The sequence below is a fragment of the Pseudogymnoascus destructans genome (assembly GCF_001641265.1).
Source record: "Pseudogymnoascus destructans isolate 20631-21 unplaced genomic scaffold scaffold_5, whole genome shotgun sequence".
NCBI classification, from domain to species: Eukaryota; Fungi; Ascomycota; class Leotiomycetes; order Thelebolales; family Thelebolaceae; genus Pseudogymnoascus; species Pseudogymnoascus destructans.
Genome location: NW_020167524.1, coordinates 1,305,851 through 1,329,665, shown reverse-complemented (window position 1 = coordinate 1,329,665; position 23,815 = coordinate 1,305,851). Strand labels below are relative to the sequence as shown.

Below are 23,815 nucleotides of genomic sequence, written 5' to 3'. Positions count from 1 at the left end.
AAATACTAGTTGTGCTTTTAAAAGATATTCTTTTATTTCTTAATATTTGTAACATCTCGAGGAAAATAAAAGCACAACGATATTGATGATATTCACTACAAGATCCCTAAATACCCCAATAAATCTCACAGTTACAAACCAACAGCCTACCCACTCAGAAACCCCCTCTCTTGATTCCTCGCAACCTCCGCCGTAAAAGCATCAATCTTCACCGCAATCAAAACACATTCCACCGTACTCTTATCATTCGAAGCCGCCTGCACCCTCACCCTCCACTGCCCCGTCCTAACAGCCCAGACCTCACTCTCCGCCCCTGCCTCCACCCTCCTCCTCTTCCTCGACGGCGCATCCACATTCTCCACACCATCCCCCTCCATCTTCATGCCACTCTTCCCCTCCTCCTCATCCTTCCACACCCTCCCATCCAGCACAACCGAACTCCCCCCCTCAAACACAACCTTCACACTTCCCTCCCGCAACCCCCCACTCGCCGGACTCTCCGGCTGACTCCCCGCACCACTCCCCATCAACAAACCCATGGGTCGCGCATTGGGGACGTTGATTTTATTCGCCAGCACCTCGATGAGGCGATTAATCCTTTTCTTCGCGTCCCCCGAGAACTCAGCGCGCATGGCGTCGACATCGAGACGTGTGCATTCGCCGCTAATCTCGATGATGAGTTCGCGCGGCGTGGTGTCAACGAAGGGGCGCATGTAGTGCACCCACCCCGATATACTGGGAGCGGAGTAGCGGAGATGCCCTGAGAATGGCTCGGAAGAAGGGAAGTCCTGGAAGGGCGCATCGAAGGTGATGCTTAGGCCCGGTTGGCGGATATCTTCTAATCGGATCGTGATTTCGTCCTTCCCGCGCTGGAGGTTATGCGAGATGGAATGGGGGATGAGCTTCTGCTCCAGCCCTTTGAAAAGAAAGTATCTGCAATCGCGGAGGAGTTCAGTGCGGTGGGCTTCGTTGCGGATGTGCAGGGGATAGCCTTTGAGCATGTGGATTAGCTCTGCGAAGACTTCGCCGGATCGGCTGGGAACGGCGGGGGGGACGATGGAGGGGGGGCGGAGGAGGCCTGCGCGGTCAAGGCCGGGGAAGACGGCGTCGGTGGAGGAGAACATGACGGCGAAGCCGAGGGTGAAGTAGTTGGGAGTGTCGCCGGGGGCTGTGAAGAGGCCCTTTTGGACGCGGAATTCGCGACCGCCGATGGAGATGTAGATGTTGTCTTCGAAGAGCTGGCTTACTAGCCTTGGTACTGGCTTGGGATTAGTGGATGTGAGGATGAAATGGTATGTGCACTTACGTTGGTAGAATTGGGCGTCGGCGAATAGCTTGACGAAGTGGGATCCATCTCGAGGCTGGATGTGGTAGCCCTGTAGATGCCGCGATATGTCGGAGAATATCGTCGGGTCTCGATCGATGTATAACGTCTTAATGCCTTGGTCTGATTCGCCATTTGTCTTCCGGATCTCGGCCTGGGCTAGCTGGCACTTAAAGTACTCTGAGAAATATGAGGGTGCTCTAGGTTTCTCAGCTGGGGTTCTAGACGGCGTGGAACCTGGGCGAAGAAAGTATGTTCGGGGAGATAACAGAGCATAGCTTGCAGACAGAATATTTGCACATCAAGGACAGGGGGTCAGATAGCTCAATGGCTCTCTCAATATTCTGATGAATAATCACCAATTCGAAGCAGTCATGCTCGACGCGTCCAGACATCCATCCCCATCGTCCCAAGCACTCTCCAATAGAAAAAAAGAACCAGAACATGATAAGACAGACAGAAATGATAAATTACATACCATCAGAACTGATACTCGCCCCGCTCAACCTAAACAGCTTGCTCCCGATCTGAATCGGAAACACTTTTTCGTGCGGCAAAACATGAGGGATCTCTAGGCCCCTCACCGTCGCTGGATCTCTCACGATACCCGGGGGCCCGTTTCCATTCCCCGTTAAGCTCGCCATCACTGCGGATGGTGTCCTCTAACAATGGGACGCGCAGAAGTGCAATTGTTTGTTCACAAGCCCGCGTGTGACGTCGATTACACGTGACGACGTGTTTGGCTCTCTCTTCTGGCCAAGTCGTTATCAAATTATATAGTGCCTTGCCTCTGTGCACACGGTAATTAGAGAAGAAAGGGTGACAGGATGTGGGAATTTGATGTTGCTTTCTCAATTCCAGATAACACTGGGATGATTATTGTGTCACCACAACTATCCTTCTTTTGGCACGTGATAGTCATTGTGCCTGTTCAACTAACTTAACCCAAAACTGTAAAACCGATATGAACTTCACCTAACAGTATGTGGTTTGAGATGGAAATCATTTAAAATTAGGTGTATATCATATTCATAATACCATCTTATAGCGAAGTCTTGGGATTTTGACTTATGTTCAGAGCGAAATACAATTTTCAATTCACAAATGATTTATTTTAAAACTTTTTAAAATAAAAATATAATGTCCACATTCAATTCTCTCAAACTAAAAAAAAACCAAATACTCCATCGCGATAGCCGCGGTATACGAGTGTAGAAAATAGACTCAAAAAATTATTGCACGCCTCTTCTCACGGCCTTTCCCCTTTCTTCTAAATTGTCATACAGTTGCTTTCTAACACCAAAACTCCCCTCACAGACCCGCTACTCTACAGTAACATGGCAGCACCGAGAGCGATGAGACCAGCCAAGTATGGTGCGTTAAGAGTGCCGGCACCGCCGCCTGGAATGGTGGTAGAGTTTTTGACGCCCGAACCAGCACCGACAGAGCCAGCGCTGGTGCCTTTTCCAGAACTGGTACCAGTGCTAGAGGTGGTGTTGGTGCCAGAAGTGGTGGTGTCGGTGCCAGTGCTAGATCCAGAGTCGGAGCCAGAGCTAGTGTTCGATTTGTTTCCAGAGCCGGCGTTTGTTCCAGTGTTGGTGTTTCCACTTGGTGCCACGCTGACCGGTGCGGCTGCAGCGCCAGCAATGTAGGCGTTGAGGGAGCGGGATGCGTTCTTAGCGGTGCTGCAGAGAGGTTAGACTATATTTCTGTACGATTATCGGCATTGTGAACTTACTTCTCGTTGATGACCATCACCATGGCTTTCTGGCAATGCTTGCCCTGGGCGCAGTACAGCCAGATTGGAGTCTTGTTGACGATGGGGATCGTGTATAGCGGAGCGGTCGTTGCGTTGGCTGCCACAGGCATGAATCCAGTGCTGATAGCAGTGGTGTTCGTGCCAGCACCTCCCATAGGTAGACATGGCGCATCGAAGGTGGACTGGGTGACGGTGTGGTTTCCAACGCCGAACTGGAACTGAACCATGTCGCCGACCTCAGCGACGAGGTTGTTTGGGGAGAAAGTGAGAGTGTTGGTCTTGCCGGAAACCGTAACCACATGGACCTTGACCTGTCCCTGGGCGTAGACAATAGAGGAGTAGAGCGCCGCGGCGGCAAGGCTGATCTTTGAGAATTGCATGGTGAAGTTGGTTGAGTGAGATTTGATTGATTTCGTGGAGATGATGAAAGTTGAATTGAACGAGTGTGGATTTTCTGAAGGCGACTAGCGCTTTATGTTTGAACTGACCGGCAGGACTTATTAACGAGTAGAAGTGAAGAATGAAAGATGAAAATGGACAATAGAAAGCGAAGAGAACAACAGCAGAAAGACGCAGGATAAGGAAGAAAGACAAGTCTGGAAACACGAGGGAAAAGGAAAGCATAAATAAGGAAAGACAGGAAATTGGCTTGGGTGCCTCAGGGGGGAGTTAGTGGTGGGACGGGAGAAGAGAAAAGCTGGCGTGGCTTAGGGACCTAGTATGGTATTGAAACTGTTTCGTGAAGGCCGTCGGAAATGGGAGTTATAGTGGCCAAGATGTATTGACGTCCCATCAACATCGCTGATGGAAGGGGGTGCATTGACGGCCGGGAAGGTAGCGCCGTGCGTCTTGGCCTCGACCACGGCAGCCAGGTTATTCCTGTCAACGGGTTGTGTCACTTCAGCCTCCACCGTCGACGATGTTCGCACCAGCGTACGTCGCCGTCACGAAAGACTGAACGAAGCATTAAACAATTCCCACACATCTGGATCAGTACACAATTAAAGTACGATGCTTCAATGCTTCATACTCTTCGTAAGTAACGTACGAGTCTCCCATATGCATCTTGGACAGCACAGGCCGCCGGATCTTGATGTGCCCGCCCAGATGTTGCTGGAGTCAAATCTGAAGCACACAAGGGTTTTGTCATGGTCGCGGAATGCTGCTCTGAGGTTAAGCGAGTTTCACAGAACCGCCGCTCAGGCCGGCCGGCATCAGACGAAGGCACCAGCCAAGGGAACCAACGCACACACCATCGAGAACGGTAGTTTTGCATCTTAATTGAGATTGGATAACCTTATCGTTTCTGCATAGCCGAAAGCGATGGAACGAAACAAGTGCAGACATTGAAGCTCATCATCCTTGATCACGTGATCTGACATCTGTATTTCGACGGCTAGACCTTCTCTTCAGTCCATCTCGGAGTTTATACATGGATCATAATGTTCTGTTTCATGATATCATCTGTAGGATTTGGGGTAATTGGCCATGGCGCTCATGACCGGATTCGTTCGGCCTTCCCGGTATCTCCCGCATCGTACTTTATGCGTGTGCCTTCGAAGCAGTGTCTTTACTTCGACCGTTGTCTCCATAAAGCTGCTCTTTCCATAAGCGCTTGGCCTGGCTGGCTTCTGAGCACATCGAGCCGCCCGTGCTGATACTTCTGTGCTGAACTTCGTGAATGTCGATAGATCTCATGTCCGAAGCAGCGTGCCGCCCGAGATATTCCCCCAGACCAACCCCTCTGGAAACCTCTCATGATAAATATTCCATCACAACACTCAATCATCCCCCCTTCAAAAATCAAGCACCAACTGCGGCGCCAACTTCTCCAAATCCTCAACCTGTGAAAGCCGTATTAGCCCCTCATCCCCACCCCGCTTCCCCGCGCTCCATCAGAACAGCATACCTCCAAAAACCCATCCCCTCTCCCATCCCCTCCCCGCTCATACGCCGCCCTCGCAATCGCCTCCCTCACAAAAGTCTCCATATACTTCCCCACCGCCTTATCCGCGCCCCTACTAATCCTCGTGCGCTCGTCCGCAAAGAACTCCGTCAGCAGCGTCGATAGGAGCGCCGGGGGTATAGTCTCGGTAGGCGCATCGGGCGCAATGGCATCATCGTCGTTGTCATAGTCGGGGTTGGGGCGTGAGGAGGGGGTTTCGGTGGTTGCTGTGGTGCGAGATGAGGAGGGTCCGGGGCCGGGTTTGGCGCGTGAGGATGTGCTGCCGGTAGAGGGGCGCTGGGGCTTGAAGGGCTTGGTTTTTGAGGCCGAGCGGTCGGGTGGCATGGTGTCGGATGGGGATATCGGGGGTTTTGGTGGATAATCTTGTAGTGGATGCTGTGATGTTGGCGAGAGGAGTAGGAGTGTGACGCGAGGGATGCTGTTGTAGAAGCGGCCCCCCAACCATACCCCCGCGGGTCGGCGATACGTTCCGCCGTGAGATGCACCATTAGATATGGGCGGCCAATAGTGTGGCCGCCTCCAGATAGGAAATTAACGTACGGAGTAGGTCGTGGTGTAATGGGTATAATGGCGTAAGGGGTATAATGGCGTAATGTGTATAATGGCGTAATGGGTATACGGAGTGGGGTTGGGGCCACCCCATCAACAGCTTCAAAAAATCGCAATAATTCAATTATTACTAACGTAAGTCGTGGCGTAACGAGTGGAATGGCGTAACGAAGTATGTACCTTTGCAGCTAAACTTGTAAGCAATGGTACTTAAAACCAAAAACTTCGAACCTAAATAACTCCATTAATAAAATTACCAAAGCATATTCCTCTTACATATAGGACCTATATACAGTACTCTATTACATGTGAAAGTTATAGCAGTATTAGCGTTATTTTGCATAAGTTATTAAAGGGTTAGGTTTTTGCCATACAAAATATTAGTACAGTCAAACCTGTTAAGACGATGGATTCGAGGCACCATTTTCATATCGTCTTAAAGCATATAACGTGGTTTACCACCAAACGGAATATCCCACCAAATGAAACACTTTCCGATAGCATCGCAACCTCAAACCCAATTACTCCACCACACCACAACAAAAAGATGCCTCAGAAAGCTAATGAAGGCCGAGTTTTACTAGCCATTCAAGCTACCAAATCACCCCACAAACTGTCCATCACATGTAACACTTACCCGTCGCATACACGGAAGCCAACCACGAGCTGGTAGACGCGACAAACAACGTCCATTGACCCCAATTGAGGAAGAGGAGCTCATACGATACGTACTTGACCTAGATTCGCGAGGATTTCCACCTCGAATTGAGGATGTACGAGATATAGCGAATCTCCTCCGTGCGACGCGTCGCGAACCCCCAGTTGGAAAAAACTGGCCCTACCGCTTTGTACACAATGAACCAAAGCTTAAGACGCGTCTCTCTCGTGCGTACGACCTCCAGCGAGCCCTCTGCGAAGATCCTGATTGTATAAGAAAGTGGTTTGAGCTGGTAAAGAACATGCAGGCGAAGTACAGCATCCAGGATGCTGACTTCTACAACTTTGATGAGACGGGCTTTATGATGGGTGTTATCTGTGGGAATATGGTTGTTACGAGCTCAGATCGAAAAGGCCGAGCAAAGCAGCTTCAGTCTGGTAATCGGGAATGGGCAACAGCGATTGAATGTGTGAGTGCAGACGGCTTTGTAGTGCCTGCATACTTGATTGTACAAGGCAAGCATCACCTTGCGCCTTGGTACACAGAGTGCGGCCTTCCACCTACTTGGGCCATCAAGACCTCACCAAATGGCTGGACCGACAATGATACAGGTCTAGACTGGATAAAACACTTTAATCAGCATACACGTGTACGAACACAAGGGGTCTGGCGGATGATTGTCCTAGATGGCCATGAGAGCCACTTATCTGCCCAGTTTGATATGTACTGCAAGGAGAACAACATTATTACGCTCTGTCTCCCTGCGCACTCCTCACATCTTACCCAGCCTCTTGATGTTGGGTGTTTTAGTGTACTAAAGCGAATGTATGGTCGAGAACTTGAGGTCTTCATTAAGGCCTCTATTACCCATATCACTAAGATTGAGTTCTTTATTGCATTCAAGGCTGCCCACGACCATACAATGACAACTGAAAATATCCTAGCTGGCTTTCGAGGTACTGGCCTAGTCCCGTACAACCCAGAAGCAGTTCTCTCAAAGCTTGATATCAAGTTACGGACGCCAACACCAACTGGATCCCCCCTACTAGAGGCTGACCCTTGGGTCCCTCAAACGCCACAAACCCCAGCTGATGCAATTTTGCAGTCTAAGTTTGTACAGAATAGAATTGGAATTCATCAAGGAAGCTCCCCAACAACGATTTTTTCAGCTGTAAAGCAGCTGGTGAAGGGTACAGACCGCATTGCGCACCAAATGACCCTTATACAAGAGGAGGTCCGTACCCTTCGAAAGGCCAACACAGCACTTTTCAAAGCGTCGGAAAGCCAAGCGTACACGTGTCCAAGATGGAGGGTCACTTACTATAGAAGATGCTCAAAAACTGATCGCTGAAAAAGAGGATAAAGGGTTGAAACGACAGAAAAGGTCAAATGAGGAGGGTGCTGTAGAGGCTGGTCCATCGACTTCGCGGCGCTGTGGGAGGTGCGGCAAGACTGGGCATAATGTACGAACCTGTCAAGAGGTTGAAGAGATATTAGGAGAAGAGAATTCAATTGAGTGTAGTTAATTTTAATGTGTTAGGGTGGAGTAATTGGGTTTGAGGTTGCGATGCTATCGGAAAGTGTTTCATTTGGTGGGATGTTCCGTTTGGTGGTAAACCACGTTATCGTTTTATACACACTTATGTAAGCCAATTATCTAGTGTCCTTTGCACACGCCCATTCTGATCCAAAGCCTCTAATTCCTGGTCAAGACTCTCAATAGCCCGTAGATGACCTGTTTTGATATCTCCACTACTTTCCGCAAACTCAATAAGAATATTCAAGGCATTCCTAGCAGCCTGAATGGTAGGTACTAGTGGCTGTAGTACCTCTTCTTCTTCTTCTTCTTCTTCTTCAGGAACTTCAAGATGTTCTGATATAATCTCTTGCAGAATCTCATCATGATTTAATGCTCCTTCATCCTCTACTATAGACTCTTCAACCGGGTTAAGAAAGTTAGATATTGCCATAGAATCCTGGATATTGCCAGCTTGTGCTACCTGTGCATATAGCTCTGATAGATTTGGTGGAGTTATTAATGTAGGAAGAGATATTGGGTTGCTAAGGAGTGTTGATTTCCGAAAGCAGTTATAGATAGTTGTGTTTGTTATGTGGTGATTCCAACTCCGAACAGTCCAGCGAACTGCAAGATTGTAATGGTGGGTGCACCAGATGTGAGAATCTAGCCACCCAAGGAAGGGATGATTTTACTAAGACAACACACTGTCTTAGGAAACAGAGCCAAAGGGTTGTAGCTTAGACTATTCCACAACGCAGCAATCAGGTATGTGATGTAGTGAAGTGGTTCAGACAAGTTGCAACAAATGTTGAGTCTGGGAACTCAGGGGTAAGTCAGAGGTTAACACCTCACTGACTTTTCAGAAACAAGGAGTAACAAGATGAATGCTTGGAAGCTTGGAAAAGACGTGGAAGTATGTGATAGTCGATTTACTGTATTGCCTGCTTGCCCTTTCTTAAGGAAAGGGCAATCCTATTTATGCCAAAGGAGTGTAGTTCTCTCATTTTCCATGACTTTCCATGACTAACCAGGCTTGGTAAATGTATTAGAAATCAAGTGCGACCACAACTAGCTTGCTAATCATGTAGTGAACGTAAGAGAATCCCATAGAACTATCTCTTGGGTTCCTAGCCTATAGGAAGTGAAAAGGAGGTCCAAGGTCAGAGTACCTATAGACAAATTATGTCATAACTTAACCAATCTTGTGGGTAACTAAGGAGCGATGACGTGTAATGAATCATAGAGGGTTGTAGAAGCTTCTAGAGCTATCGTTCATGTTACTAGGCCTCTAGTTGGTAGAGATATGCCATGTGGTAGTATTGGCCCACTGTTACGACGGAACAAGAAGGCTGGCCAACTACAGGACAGGAAGGAGGGAGGTCGCATGAGACCGGCCCTGGTACCTGGAGGGGCAGCGGGGAATAGTAGTTCCGAAAGTATCACGTGACGGACTCGCAGGATGATGAGAAGAGTCCTAAGAGTCCAGGACTCCGAGGACTCGAGTGAGTTCCCAGGAGTCCACTAGGCACGTGACGGACTCGCAGGATGATGAGAAGAGTCCTAAGAGTCCAGGACTCCGAGGACTCGAGTGAGTTCCCAAGAGTCCACTAGGCACGACGCCACTATATAAGTAGATAGTATTTCCTTAGATAGGAGCTTCGTGCTCAACTCAATACAGTATTTGTTATATACTAGTAACGTGTTACTTGAAGCCTTTGTGTCTGATCCCCTGCCTCCTCTGATAAGTAAACCTTTACGCAAGAGAACCTCTGTGTCTTCTATCGTTTAGAAGTCAGCGTTACACCCACTGTAATGGTGGGTGCACCAGATGTGAGAATCTAGCCACCCAAGGAAGGGATGAATTTACTAAGACAACACACTGTCTTAGAAAACAGAGCCAAAGGGTCGTAGCTTAGACTATTCCACAACGCAGCAATCAGGTGTGTGATGTAGTGAAGTGGTTCAGACAAGTTGCAACAAATGTTGAGTCTGGGAACTCAGGGGTAAGTCAGAGGTTAACACCTCACTGACTTTTCAGAAACAAGGAGTAACAAGATGAATGCTTGGAAGCTTGTAAAAGACTGTAATGGTGGGTGCACCAGATATGAGAATCTAGCCACCCAAGGAAGGGATGAATTTACTAAGACAACACACTGTCTTAGGAAACAGAGCCAAAGGGTTGTAGCTTAGACTATTCCACAACGCAGCAATCAGGTGTATGATGTGGTGAAGTGGTTTAGACAAGTTGCAACAAATGTTGAGTCTGAGAACTCAGGGGTAAGTCAGAGGTTAGCACCTCACTGACTTTTCAAAAAACAGAGAATAACAAGATCAATGCTTGGAAGCTTGGAAAAGACGTAGAAGTATGTGCTAGTCGATTTACTGTATTGTCTGCTTGCCCTTTCTTAAGGAAAGGGCAATCCTATTTATGCCAAAGGAGTGTAGTTCTCTCATTTTCCATGACTTTCCATGACTAACCAGGCTTGGTAAATGTATTAGAAATCAAGTGCGACCCACAACTAGCTTGCTAATCATGTAGTGAACGTAAGAGAATCCCATAGAACCATCTCTTGGGTTCCTAGCCTATAGGAAGTGAAAAGGAGGTCCAAGGTCAGAGTACCTATAGACAAATTATGTCATAACTTAACCAATCTTGTGGGTAACTAAGGAGCGATGACGTGTAATGAATCATAGAGGGTTGTAGAAGCTTCTAGAGCTATCGTTCATGTTCCTAGGCCTCTAGTTGGTAGAGATATGCCATGTGGTAGTATTGGCCCACCCCCTTAAGGAGGAGATTTTCTTAATAACTTGTTCAATGAGTGTCCAAATGATATGCCGTGATGTATGTAGCATAAACAGATGTAGTAGAAGAGTTTGCAGCAATCGTTGAGTAGTATTGCTTCTGTTGTTGGTGTGATAAGCCAAGATATGTATGGTGACTTGTAGGTTTGAGGAGGAGATTTCTAAGTTTGCTCTTGAGTTTGATAGCAAACTGAGTGCAACGAATGTCAGTATGACATGATCCCCCTTTTAAGGACGTTTGTTGGCTGTCTGCTTGCCCTTTAGCCAGTTGGCTTTCTTAGAAAGAAATTCTAGAATGAGCTTAGATGCATTTTTTAGATTTCTCTTAGGCTCCCAAGTGTTGTCACTTGTAGGATAGCCTTTCCACTTAACGAGGAAGCAGTCCTGACCTCTAAGTGTCTTTTTGTCAAGGATAGACTCTACTTCATATTCTGGTTGATCCAAGATCAGAACAGGAGGTGGAGGAGACTGAAGTGGTCTTAAGGAACTTTCTTGTGCCTTAGACAAGAGAGATGCATGGAAGACATTATGGATAGTCCAAGTAGGTGGTAATGCAAGCTCGAAAGCATTCTTGCCAATAGTCCTTGTGATCTTAAAAGGTCCAAGTCTTTTAGTATCAAGTTTGTCTGAAGGTCTAGTAGTTGTGATATGTCTTCTAGACAAAAAGACTTGATCACCAACTTTGAATTGTGGTGCAACCACCCCCCTGTTAAAGGCCTGAGCCTGCTCGTCTTGTGCACGCTGTATTTGAACCTTGAGATAGTCCTGGAGGCCCTTAAGGTAGATGATTCTTTCAGTAGCAGAAGGGTTTTTGAAATTTTCAGGACAATTCAGTTCTGCCACTTCAAACCTAGGGTGATAACCATAGTTTGCATAGAAAGGTGTCTCTTTTGTGGTGTTAGAGACTGTGTTGTTGTAAGCAAATTCTGCAAGATGGAGAAGATCTGCCCAGTTGTCTTGAGCATAGTTTGTATAAATTCTTAGATATTGTTCAAGTACAGAGTTGACTCTCTCTGTCTGGCCATCTGTTTGAGGGTGATAAGCTGTAGAGAAGCGTTGTTCCATGTTTAAGAGTTTAGAGAACTCCTTAAAAAAGTTTGAAGTGAAAACTGCTCCCCTATCTGAGATCCAGTGTCCAGGAATTCCATGATATTTAAAGACCACCTTGAGGAATAGCCACGCAAGTTCAGAAGCTGTGATAGTCTCATTGCAAGGCTCAAAGTGTGCCATTTTTGTGAGCCTTTCTACCACCACAAGGATAGAGTCATAAGGGGTAGCACCCCCTTTTGGGATAGAAGGAGGCAACTTGACTATAAAGTCAATGGATATGGAGTCCCATGGGCGTTCTGGTATAGGTAGAGGCTGCAAAAGGCCATAGGGCTTTTTCCGTGTAGGTTTGTTCAAGTTGCAAGTAGTGCAAGAAGATATATAGTCTTGAAGAGTAGTCCTTAGACTAGGCCAGTAGAACTTTCTTGTTAGAAGTTCATAAGTTTTTGCAAAGCCAAAGTGCCCTGCAGCTGGAGCATCATGGAACTGCTGTAGGAGGTGTAGCTGTAATCGTTTATCCCTTGGGACATAGATATAGTTCTTGAATAAGAGAAGTCCATGCTGATTTTTTGAGAAATTCTGTAGTCCAACTTTCTCAAGAGAGGAACCTTTCTTCTGGAGGTATTCCAAAGTTCTTTTGGCAAAGGGATCATGGTTGTAAGCATCTTTGAATGCTTTAAGAAGTGTTGCTGAGGGTGTATAGTCTTTAAAGGTCTCTGGTTCCTGAGAAGAGGTAATGGGGGCAACTTGGTCTTGAGGGGATAAGTTTACCCCTAAGTCCTCTGTAGTACTAGGGTTGCTTAAAGATGCTGCTATAAGCTTTGCTGAGTCTAGCAGAGCCTTTGTATTGCTAGTTTTAGCAGAATCTTGGTAGTCATGTCTTCTTGAGAGGAGATCTGCTCTTTGATTCTTGGCCCCTGAGACATGTTTTATAACAAAGTCAAAACCTCCTAGTTGTTCAGACCACCTTGCTTGTCGTCTATTGAGCTGTTTAGTGGTTGTAAAGGTCAAGAGGTTTGAATGGTCACTGTAAATAGTGATAGGATAGTTTGCCCCTTCAAGGTAGCATCTCCAATGCTTTAGAGAACATACTATGGCAAGCAGTTCCTTGTCTGTAATGGGATAGTTTTGTTCAGCTGCTGATAGCTTTCTTGAGTAAAATGCCACAGGCTGTAGCTCTTCTTGTTTGTCTTTTGGAGCTTGGTATAATCTGAGGCATCTGTCTCAAGAGTGGCAGGTTTCAAGGGGTTAAAGTGTAGTAACATTTTCCCTTCTTTAAATTCTCCTTTAAGAGCATCGAAAGCATCTTGCTGTGTCTTATCCCAGTGATACAAAGTGTCCTTGTGAAGTAATTGAGTAAGGGGTAAAGCCAAGGATGTATATCTTGGTATAAACCTCCTGTAATAGTTGGCAAACCCAAGGAAAGACTGAACCTCTTTAATGCTGGAAGGAATAGGCCACGTTTGTACTGCTTTTGTCTTTTCAGGGTCCATCTGAATGCCTTCTGTTGAAATTCTATGTCCTAAGAAATCAACTTGAGACATATGGAAAAGACATTTCTCAAGTTTGCAAAAGAGTTGTGCTTGAGATAGCTTCTCTAAGACTTGTCTAACATGTAGAACATGCTCTTGAGTGTCTAAAGAGTATATAAGAATGTCGTCTAAGTAGACAACAACAAAGATATCCAAGTAAGGTCTTAGAATATCATTCATGAGAGCTTGGAAAGAAGCAGGTGCATTGTGTCATACTGACATTCGTTGCACTCAGTTTGCTATCAAACTCAAGAGCAAACTTAGAAATCTCCTCCTCAAACCTACAAGTCAACATACATATCTTGGCTTATCACACCAACAACAGAAGCAATACTACTCAACGATTGCTGCAAACTCTTCTACTACATCTGTTTATGCTACATACATCACGGCATATCATTTGGACACTCATTGAACAAGTTATTAAGAAAATCTCCTCCTTAAGGTGGTGGGCCAATACTACCACATGGCATATCTCTACCAACTAGAGGCCTAGAAACATGAACGATAGCTCTAGAAGCTTCTACAACCCTCTATGATTCATTACACGTCATCGCTCCTTAGTTACCCACAAGATTGGTTAAGTTATGACATAATTTATCTATAGGTACTCTGACCTTGGACCTCCTTTTCACTTCCTATAGGCTAGGAACCCAAGAGATGGTTCTATGGGATTCTCTTACGTTCACTACATGATTAGCAAGCTAGTTGTGGGTCGCACTTGATTTCTAATACATTTACCAAGCCTGGTTAGTCATGGAAAGTCATGGAAAATGAGAGAACTACACTCCTTTGGCATAAATAGGATTGCCCTTTCCTTAAGAAAGGGCAAGCAGACAATACAGTAAATCGACTAGCACATACTTCTACGTCTTTTCCAAGCTTCCAAGCATTGATCTTGTTATTCTCTGTTTTTTGAAAAGTCAGTGAGGTGCTAACCTCTGACTTACCCCTGAGTTCTCAGACTCAACATTTGTTGCAACTTGTCTGAACCACTTCACTACATCACACACCTGATTGCTGTGTTGTGGAATAGTCTAAGCTACAACCCTTTGGCTCTGTTTCCTAAGACAGTGTGTTGTCTTAGTAAATTCATCCCTTCCTTGGGTGGCTAGATTCTCACATCTGGTGCACCCACCATTACAGTATTCTCTGAGAGTTTTCAGCTCTAATTCAGATAGAGAGTAGATAGGGCCGTAGGGAGGCATTGAGCCTTCTGCGAGTGGTATCTCATGGTCATAAGGCTGGTGCTTTGGCAGAATTGATGCCTTTGCCTTGTCAAAAAGATGTTGGTAGTCTTGGTATGCTAAAGGCAAAATGACCTCCTGAGATGATTTCTCCAAATCCGAAGTAGCTGCTATCTCCAGGACAGGTTGGAAAGGTTTAACCCATATCAGAGATGATATATCGTCCATAGTTTGGTCAAAATCTTTGATCTGGAACAAGTTTGAGTCTTGGACCTGAATAGGGGTAACTGAGGCTTGAAGGGTTTTTTCAGTATTGAGCTCAGGATTTGAGCTAAACCCAAACGATAAATGCTTCCAATTTATAGTGAGTAGTTTTAATGAATATTATATTTCGAGGTGGTAAGGGTATAGAAAAGTGATCGACTCGGTGTCGCGGTCGACTCGGTGTCCGACCACGTTAATATGCCGCCATAAGTAAGTGTGGCCAAATTTGGTATTAATGCCACGTTCCCATTCCCATCCACAACTCCTCGCTTTGAGCCAGCCGTAACAGACCCACATATTAGAAAGACGCAAACATTGACTCCTGATTTCGTTGCATCGCTGCTCTACTCCACTTCTTCCACCTCGCACCCTTGGGCGAAGAAGACGCGTGCCGTCTTGTCTGAGTCATTTCCAATACTATATAAATTCCCTGGAAAAACAAGTCAGTAGGCGTCTCAAAATATATGTAGAACCTGGGTATGGAGTCGCACCTCTCGGGACCTGCCACATCCCTCCTGTCCCAATTCGAAATGGGTCATTATCGCCTACTGTGACGACTACTTTCCCCTTATGTACAAAGAATATCATCTGCATCTTTCTGGCGTTCTTCGGTTTCTTAACAGCGCCAGGCGGCAAATCAACCATGCCGCATCCAAAGAAGGGCAATGTGAGGATCTTGGCAAACTTGACAGTAGAACCAGAGATTTCCCTGGTTATAATAGCAGCGTTAGAGAAAGCAATTTCGTCCTCGATATCAGCAGACTCCGCGCCAGTTGGATCGTCGGGGTTCCAGGCCCTAATAGCGCCATATATGCGCCCCGGTTCAGATTCCCACGGTTCAGAGGCATCCTCCTCTTCGTCTTCTGCTCTCTTGTGGGCCTTCGGTCCCCTCTTTTTGCCCCTCTTCGATTTCTCCTTTTCTACATCATCATGACGGATGACCTCCTTAATTGTCGGGAGAAGGAAGCTTGCATCGGTGTCTGCGGTATCATCTTCGCCATACACGATCGTCTCATTCTTCCAGTAAGCAACTGGCTTGATGGAAGCCCTGCCAGATCGAGTTGTCGCAAAATTCCCAAGTTCAGGTGTTTCTCGTCGAAGGATAAAGAGCCCGTTCTGTCTAGGTCTTGGTGGGCCCCGTTGTATTTGCGCTGGCGAAGAATCGGCCGCTGGCTGTTTTTGTAATCTAGTTGCTTGCTCTGGTTTTGGTTTAGGGTGCGCCTTTTGAGTTGCTAGCTTTGTAGGACCACGCTGCTTCTTTGCAGGCCGCTCGTCTTGGTCTTCGTCAACACCCGCATTCTTAGATGGCTTAGGCTTGTTGTGTTTCGGCGGGCGTCCTCTCTTCTTGGGGGGTGGAGGTGTAGGCTCTGGCGGTGTCGCAGCTCTCTCTGGTTCTGGAGAGCCCAGGGCCTGGTCGTCATATATGGGCTCATAATCGTCTTCGACATCACGCGACGAACTGAGGTCAAATAGGCGGCTCCCCTGCACCTCTTCCGACTCTTCTTGGGACTGAAAAGCGGGCTTCAGTGACCTTGTTGCAGAACTGACGCCGCTGGGTCGTTTGGCCGGGCTAGACGATACTAGGTTTCGTTGTGAAGTCCTTTTCGGCAAAACATGGGGAAGCCTTTGTGGCGCATTTCCATCCAAATCATCCGTTGAGAAGTCAAGCCGGCGCGCAACCTGAGGTTGAGCCCGTACTCGAGATGGCGATACGGCTGAGCCGCGTGTTGGTGACGATACCGGGCCCAAGGAAGGGTGTCGCCTTGCCGGCGACTTCAGGAATGTTTTCACCGGAGATTTTGACCGCGGAGGCGGCATGCGCATGCTAACTCTCTTCCTTTCGGTAAGTACGGCGCTTGGCTCTGGAATTGTGCTTTGCCCAACATCCATATCCTCCTCGCTCGTCAAGGTCGTGTTTGCGTTTTTCTTCATCGCAGACTTCCTGGTCGAGCTAGATATGGGTTGTAGTTTCGCGGGCGACGAAAACAACTCGTCCATTGGTTCGATTCCATACTCGTCGCGAATGCCACTATCCGGGACGGTCAATCCGGTTTTCCTGTAAAAATCAGTACATTTATTTTGAAGGCCGATAGATTGAACATGCCTCCCACGAACACCTGGCTCAAAATACATGTTCTCGCGGGGTTTGTATCGCGGCGCCGCCGCCGTCCGTTTTAGAGGCATGGTGTCGGCGCGTCGTGATGCGCGTTGATTGAATACCGGTGGCGATGGTGCTGTGAAGCGCGAGCTTGTGTTGATTCTTTTGTTGGTATATTAACTTTTATAGCTAATAGCCTCTATGCGCCGTTTTTTGTACTGGCCCACGACGGATTGCCAAAGTGTAATCGTGAAATGTAACTATTTGGCAGGGAGTGTTGTCGCATTTCATAAAGTCATAGCCAGTTAACAACAATGGTCTCAACAGGGTGCAAACCTCACATACCAGGCATCATAAACAGAAAAAGACCATCCAGTGTAAAAGAACTCAATTGAAACCCACCACAGAAGATAAAGCAGTGTATTAAGGCAGTGCAGTTGAATGTCTTTCAATTAAACTAAATAACTATCGTATCCTTCAATTTTGGTGTTAAATCTTGCTGTTGCTTTGTGATATGTGACTGAACATTCGCATGGATTGCGACGAGGCTGTCATGCAGCCTCACAGCTCGTCGCGTCGTCCAAAGCGCGTCACCCCGGTTTTATGTTGAAGGCTGTGATGGGGACAATTCAAGTACTCAATAAATATATTGAAAAGCCACCCAGGAAATACTCTGCCACAACAACCAAACATGGCCAACGAATCCCAAAATGAGACTGATGTAGATATGGACAACGAGGCGCCCTCGCAATCAATAATCTTCACACCTCCCTCAGTCATCCACACTACACTTTTCTCCGGCGAATCATACACACATTTCTCTCCAGTCCCGCCATCCCTTCTCCCAATCGCACCGTCACTACCTGCCCCCTCATCCTCGTCTCCTTCTCCAAAAGAACCATCAGCGCCCGCCCCCTCATCCTCAACTCCGCTACCCAAACCACCCGCTGGACCACCATGCGCTCTCGGCGTTGACGAAGCCGGGCGGGGTCCCGTCCTCGGTCCCATGGTCTACGGCGCATTCTACCTCCCCGTCCCCCTCTCCACGCCTCTCCTCTCCAAAACCCACCACTTCGACGACTCCAAAGTCCTCACCGCCGGCTTCCGCGCCCAGCTAATGGAGACCCTCTGCACCCCAACCGTGCCGCCCGCCCCCGAAACATCCCCCGATCCAAGCAGCCTCTACGATAACTGCGGGTGGGCCGTCTCAGTCCTCTCTGCACGAGCAATCTCCGCCAATATGATGCGGCCCGCGATGTACAACCTGAACGAGCAAGCTATGGATGCCACGATCCACCTTATCAAGACGGTCTACGAGATGGGCGTCAATGTGCGGGAAATCTACATCGATACCATTGGCCAGCCTGGCCCGTACCAGAAGAAGCTCGAGCGCATATTCCCTACCGCGTCTATTACCGTGGCGAAGAAGGCGGATAGTTTGTATCCGTGTGTCAGTGCGGCAAGTGTGTGCGCGAAGGTCACGAGAGATAGGGCGCTGGAGGTGCTGTATGAGGCGTATGGTGGATCCAACGAGGATGCCGCGGGCAAAGAAGACGTTACAATGGGTGACTCCGAAGACGAACCAGCGCCCGAAGCAGACTGGGGGTCCGGCTATCCATCAGATGCTCGTTGCTCGACCTGGCTGAAGCGTAATATCGATCCGGTTTTTGGCTGGGGCCCTGAATGCCGCTTTTCCTGGTCGACGACTAAGGATTTGTTGGAGGATAATAAGGCTATGGCGGCTCATGTGGATTGGCCGGCGGAGGAGGATGAGGACACGCATCGGGTTACTGATTATTTCAGTGCTGATAGTGGAAAGGAGCAGAAGGCGGATGACGAACTTGGCAATTGGTTCGGTAGGAAGGCTGGTGTGGAAGCATTCTGAGAAGAGGGTTTGAGATGTGTATGGCTAAATGACTTTCCTACTGGCGTTGAACTGCGGATGGGGGCGTTTATATATTACGGAATTTACAGTAGGATAGGCCTAGTTTCTGGACATTCAGGTTTTACCTTCGGAAGTCGGTGTAATAGCTGTATAGACAGACATAAATATCAGTAATCTAGTATTGGCTAGATGGCTCTTCATCTATGTTAAAACATTTACAATATCACGTCCCTAATCTACCTCGTCAACCCCACTACATACAATTCCGCCTCTCCCCCCAGCCGCCCACCCCATCCCATCCAGCATTACTTCATACTTCATACCTCCATCCAAAAACTTTACAAGTCCATCTCCTCCTCACTATCATCCTCCTCCTTCCCCCTCGCCATCCTCGCCTTCCTCCTCCCCCTGCTATCCAAAGACTGCAAGTTAATATTATCACTATCCTCCTTCGCCGACGCCATATTCAGTGCCTGCCTCCCCGCATCATTCGACTCCAGGAAATCGCGCAGGCGCTCCTTGCCAATGTCCAGCGCCTGCTGCGCCGCCGCATTTGACATCCTGATGATGGGGCCCCAGAGGTTGAGCGTGTACGTCACGTAGGCGCCGATGCCGGCGAGGATCAGGAAGATGAAGTAAATCGGATTGCGGATGACTGCGGGCGCGTTAGTTTGCGGATATGCAGGGGGGATACAGTGTGAACTTACCAGCCACAATCTCGTTCCACCCGAGAGCAACCATTAAGGCCCAGAAGTACAGCGGGACCTGTGTCACGCCGCCGATTGCACTGCGCTTTGCCTCGACGTAGACACCGTCTGCCATCTTCTTGAACCTCACAACTAGATCTTGTCGCTTTGCCTCACTGAGCACGGTCATCTCCTCCTCTAGGCTCTTGCCTTCTTCCTCGTCCACACCGCCTATAGGGGTTAAATCCTCCTCGTCATCCGGTACCACAGCATCAGGGGCATGCCCAATCCAGTCCGGTAGCGGCGGCGGCGCATAGCTCTCTGCAAGTCGGAATCTTGACAATAACGGGATGAGGGCTAGCGTAGATTCACGTGCCTTGGTGTAGATACCCTCGATATCGTCTGTTGGTCTCCATATCCTGGGCACGCCAGCATCGTCGTAGCGGAACTTGTCCTCGAAGTTTTCTCTCAGTTTAAGCAAAATATTACCTTCCATCACCTCTTCATCGATTCGCACTCGCAGCACCGCCCACGATTTTCTCCTCAGGCGCCACAGGCCGACCTCTTTCTCGGACTCGCTGGCGTCGAAGCTTTGAGCACGGTCGAGGAATCGCGTCTCGGCTTCTTTGACTGTCGAAATGAAGAGGGTCCATATCCGGTCCCAGAGGTCCTTCTCGGTAGGCTTAGTTCCCTCTTCGGGCGCACCAGAACCACCACGGCCGGAACCGATCTTGTTGAATTCCAAGCCCACTGATTCACCAAGGCGAGACTTAACCCAGCGTTCTATCCGGGTTGCCAGTCGGCGCATTTCCTCTCGCCGTAAGCGCGCGCTAACTTCGTCAAGCTCTTTTCCGAAAAGCTTGTACTGTTGCTTGAAGTTGGCCCATGGAACGCCAGGGACGGCCAGGCTCTTTGCTTCGACCTCAAAAGTCTCCAGCGCCTTGGTCTTCTCCTTGTCCACAATCTCCGCAAACTCGTATGAGGCGCCCTTCTTCTGCCCGATCTTGACGGCATCTCCGACGGCGTCGCTGAACGACTTGACGCCCGCCTTGTGCACGGCAGAGAGTTGGTCATGGTACAGGGCCTTCAGGCGAGTGTCGATTTTAGATTCGAGTTCCACACGCTTGCGCGAGTAGACACCCTTGTGGTAACGGCTTGCCTCTGCCTCGAATGCCTTAACGGCAGCAGACCTTGCCTTGAGACCACTTATTCCAAGCTCAGCAATAACGATCAAGTTACCAAGCCTAGTACCTTCCGCCTGCTTCTCTTCTAGGGGAGCGATGATCTCGTCGAAGGCTACAAGAACTTCTCGTGCAATCTCGTCGCAACGGAACTGTGCGAGGAGCTCTTGCTGGGTTGGGAGATCAAGGTCTTTGTTATGCACGATCTGCTCCCATACGCCTGAAGCGTATACTGAGAAGCCGTCTGCGGGGATGCGCCTGTGGTATTCTGGGAGGAAGACACCGCCTTCAAGTTCCTGGTCCGTGTGGGAATCATCAGGTCTCGAGACGCGGTGGCCTGCTCTAAATCTCGTCCCTAACTTGAGTACCTCTTCCTCAAACTTCTCTGGCTGTAGGATCTTGTGTGGTAGCGCTGCAAAAGCGAAGTCGAAGTAGTCTTCTATACGTGATTTTTCGAGTCCCTTAGGCTTCGAGAGAGAGGACCATATTTTGGTGAGATCCTGAATAAGTGTTTGTTGTAAATTTGAGAGAGGGGTTGTCCCGATATGGTCACGAATAACGAAGAACAGGAGTGAGCGGGGGTTGGCCCTGAATCGTCAGTTTCAGAGCATTTAAAGGGGGTGTTTTTGAACTTACTGCTTATCCTTCAAAAACAGCTGTAGGTTGACTTCAAAGACCGTCTTCAAAAGTCCCATATTCGCGCCCTGGTATAGACCAACCTGGTGCTCCCAAATATTGATTATCAGGACTTCGCTAGTCGCCAGGGCGAATAATGCGCTTTTCCTCTCGAAGTCCTGGTCCTCCCCTCTTTCTCGGCCATCCGTGCCCTCCACATCCATGACCAAGATGTTCTCAGCCATCTTGTGCGCTCCTCCGTTGTCCGATTCGCGCTTGTTCTTGGACATCCATATTCCCTTCGTAGTCTGTCTGCGCTCGCTCTCGGACATTACACCAAAGGCCGTTCCAAATAGGTAGTTGAGAAGCGTCGACTTTCCCGTCGACTGGGAGCCAAAGACGGAAATAAGGTGGTAATTGAAGCCAGCTTGCGCCGTGCCGGTTTGCTGGAGAAAGGTATTGAGATTCGGACTACCATGAGGTCAGTTCTGCAGGTCGCCAGGGTGCTTCGCGGCGCATACTTGTACTCCTTCTCATCGTCTATAACCTGTATGCCATGCTCATACTGCTCCTTAGTCGGCGCATCGCCGACGGCAGCAAAGTGGTCATTCATTGTCATAACCGAGGGTGCGGTGGCTCTTGAAGCAGCTGAAGGACGACGTGGGGAGTTTGTGACGGCGTTGCTCGGGGGCGACATAGCTCGCAGGCGGAAGCCTTTCTATTGTGCCGCCAATAGAGGGGGGCAAGGAGTGTGGGAGATAATTACTATTCTCAATGCCGACTCAAACAAAACAGAGCAAGGTAATACTGTAGTACGGCTAGAGCAAGTGACGTTGAGGAACTTTGAAATGACACGGTATGGGTGCGTGCGCAACACGTTGCGTTCAGAAGGTACGTACTTCCGAACTCGATGTGATAGCCATCATCATTGTTATCGACGCAAATCCTAGCTACCCTCCAGCCATATCCACTCACCTCACCGCATGCACGATTGACTATCCGCATTATAGTCGCTCCCAAGCAAAAACATTGGCACGATGGTGCTCCCTCCTGGTGAGTGACTTTCATCCCTTTGCTACGATCGCAACAAAGGCTGGGCAAATCGCAAGAGACCATCACGCCCCGTTTGTCTCTTCACTTGATCAGACGCCGCACAGCTCTGCGATATCGCAATGCCTTCAAAACGAACCTCCCAAGCTAATTATCAACCAGCAGCCGGCGTTCCCCCTCCAACCCTCCCACCCTCCGTGGAAGAGGCCTACCGCCGAAAATGCATCCAACTCCGTCACCGCATAAAGACCGTCGAAGAAGCCAACGACGCCTCTAGAATCCGCCTCCTTCGCATGCGCCGCGGAATCGAAAAGATGCGTCTCGAGCGCGCCTTCCTCCTCGAACAGCTCGCCAAGCGCACCTCTACAAACGTCGAAGACTCAGATGGCAGTCCCAGCCCTCCGCCTACGGTATGTCGCCCTACCTTCTTTCTTGGGAGAGAAGAAAGAAGAACAAAGAGACTAATGTTTAGCTATAGCCGAAGGAGAAACCTCTAAGAACGAAACGCGGAAGACGTGCACCCGATTTCCTGCAGGATCAGCCTGATGCTGCGTCAGGGCTGTCGCATGGGAATGGATCGCGTCAGGCCTCTTTCGCTGGCTCTGCAAACGGCCGCTCAGCATCCAACCCATCCAACGCCGCTGCGGCCGGGGCATCAACTACCCGTTCCTCGCAAGCCAACGGCACCTCAGCTCCACGACAACCGCGCAGCGGCTTCGACGTGTTCGTGAAGTCCATGCGCTCCGTTCTCCTCGTAGCGAACAGGGAGAAGATCAAAGAGGGAACATATGATGTCGACCAAGACCTGGCGAGGAAATGGACGAACTTGGGTTCGGAGAAGCAGGGCGATTATTGTCGCAGGTTTGAGGAGGGCGAGTATGAGGGGTGGGAGGAGGCGCAGAGTAGGGATAAGAAGAGGTTGGCTGAGGGGGATGATACGGATGCGGATGCGGATGCGGATGCGGATGCGGATGCGGATGCGGATGCGGATGTTGCGGCGGAGGCGGAGGATGTGGAGATGGGTGAGGAGAGTGGGGAGGGGGAGCGGCATTAGGTGTGGGATGCTGGGAATGGGTGAATTCGGATTCAGGTGCGCGGTCGTGACGGATATCAATACGGAAATTAATGACTCATAACAAAATCACCATTGACAGAGTGTCATGATTGTGCTGTTAACATCACCTGGACGATATCAGCTGACCACATATTGCTCACAAGGAGAGGGATCTACGCCTTCTTTGAGCTGCCAGTTGATACCTTGGGCTTTCTTTTCTCCTCTTCAGATTTAACTGCTCGTCGTTTGCTGGACGCCATGTCTGGGATAGGGGGAAGGGGAGGACAAGCCTCTCTTCCTGTTATACAGGCATCTACTGCGTATGACGGCGATCAGTTCTCACAAAACCGACTGCCGCACCAACCTGACAACGAGGAACTTGGGTTAATTGGGATACACTGGGCGGCCAACTACTCCATTGAGGTGGTGTAGCTGGGTTGGCTCTTACTCTACCCTCAAAATGTTGTTGTGTTATCACTCTGTTTCGTAATGCCTGGCCTCTAATCCATGCAGACAGCTTGATCCTACTTACCGTGCTCGATCTTACTTGCCGTGCTCGATCGCACTTGCTGTTTTTGCTCCCTCATGCCTGTACTTTGAAGAATTAATTTAACCTCTCACATATGGAGCCTCCTCCAA

The 23,815-nt window shown here is 48.7% G+C and overlaps 8 protein-coding genes across 8 annotated transcripts; 3 read left to right on the top strand and 5 right to left on the bottom strand.

The window, feature by feature from the left end:
- Positions 1–55: 55 nt before the first annotated feature.
- Positions 56–2,324, bottom strand: VC83_02632 (uncharacterized protein). The gene is made up of 3 exons (XM_024466290.1): positions 1,803–2,324; positions 1,307–1,522; positions 56–1,258 (listed from the first exon to the last, which is right to left on the bottom strand). Exons 1-3 carry the CDS (start codon positions 1,966–1,968, stop codon positions 147–149), a joined length of 1,494 nt encoding a protein of 497 aa, XP_024326306.1. The 5' UTR covers positions 1,969–2,324; the 3' UTR covers positions 56–146.
- Positions 2,325–2,651: 327 nt separating this feature from the next.
- Positions 2,652–3,463, bottom strand: VC83_02631 (uncharacterized protein; the record flags this gene model as incomplete). Its single annotated transcript, XM_024466289.1, has 2 exons — positions 2,652–3,009; positions 3,063–3,463. The coding sequence occupies 2 exons, from the start codon at positions 3,461–3,463 to the stop codon at positions 2,652–2,654; spliced, it is 759 nt and encodes a 252-aa protein (XP_024326305.1).
- Positions 3,464–4,142: 679 nt separating this feature from the next.
- VC83_02630 (uncharacterized protein) lies at positions 4,143–4,462 on the top strand (the record flags this gene model as incomplete). The annotated part of the gene is made up of 2 exons (XM_024466288.1): positions 4,143–4,347; positions 4,398–4,462. 2 exons carry the CDS (start codon positions 4,143–4,145, stop codon positions 4,460–4,462), a joined length of 270 nt encoding a protein of 89 aa, XP_024326304.1.
- Positions 4,463–4,879: 417 nt separating this feature from the next.
- VC83_02629 (uncharacterized protein) lies at positions 4,880–5,373 on the bottom strand (the record flags this gene model as incomplete). The annotated part of the gene is made up of 2 exons (XM_024466287.1): positions 4,880–4,927; positions 4,993–5,373. The coding sequence occupies 2 exons, from the start codon at positions 5,371–5,373 to the stop codon at positions 4,880–4,882; spliced, it is 429 nt and encodes a 142-aa protein (XP_024326086.1).
- Positions 5,374–14,267: 8,894 nt separating this feature from the next.
- VC83_02628 (uncharacterized protein) lies at positions 14,268–17,149 on the bottom strand. Its single transcript, XM_024466286.1, has 2 exons — positions 15,099–17,149; positions 14,268–15,037 (listed from the first exon to the last, which is right to left on the bottom strand). The coding sequence occupies exons 1-2, from the start codon at positions 16,789–16,791 to the stop codon at positions 14,952–14,954; spliced, it is 1,779 nt and encodes a 592-aa protein (XP_024326087.1). The 5' UTR covers positions 16,792–17,149; the 3' UTR covers positions 14,268–14,951.
- A 247-nt stretch (positions 17,150–17,396) lies between these two features.
- On the top strand, positions 17,397–18,590 carry VC83_02627 (uncharacterized protein; the record flags this gene model as incomplete). The annotated part of the gene is made up of 1 exon (XM_024466285.1): positions 17,397–18,590. The coding sequence occupies one exon, from the start codon at positions 17,397–17,399 to the stop codon at positions 18,588–18,590; it is 1,194 nt and encodes a 397-aa protein (XP_024326078.1).
- Positions 18,591–18,772: 182 nt separating this feature from the next.
- SEY1 lies at positions 18,773–23,084 on the bottom strand. The gene is made up of 4 exons (XM_024466284.1): positions 21,594–23,084; positions 21,094–21,543; positions 19,298–21,045; positions 18,773–19,245 (listed from the first exon to the last, which is right to left on the bottom strand). Exons 1-4 carry the CDS (start codon positions 21,767–21,769, stop codon positions 18,929–18,931), a joined length of 2,691 nt encoding a protein of 896 aa, XP_024326079.1. The 5' UTR covers positions 21,770–23,084; the 3' UTR covers positions 18,773–18,928.
- Positions 22,110–23,759, top strand: VC83_02625 (uncharacterized protein; the record flags this gene model as incomplete). Its single annotated transcript, XM_024466283.1, has 3 exons — positions 22,110–22,125; positions 22,285–22,532; positions 22,601–23,759. The coding sequence occupies 3 exons, from the start codon at positions 22,110–22,112 to the stop codon at positions 23,174–23,176; spliced, it is 840 nt and encodes a 279-aa protein (XP_024326080.1). The 3' UTR covers positions 23,177–23,759.
- Positions 23,760–23,815: the final 56 nt, after the last annotated feature.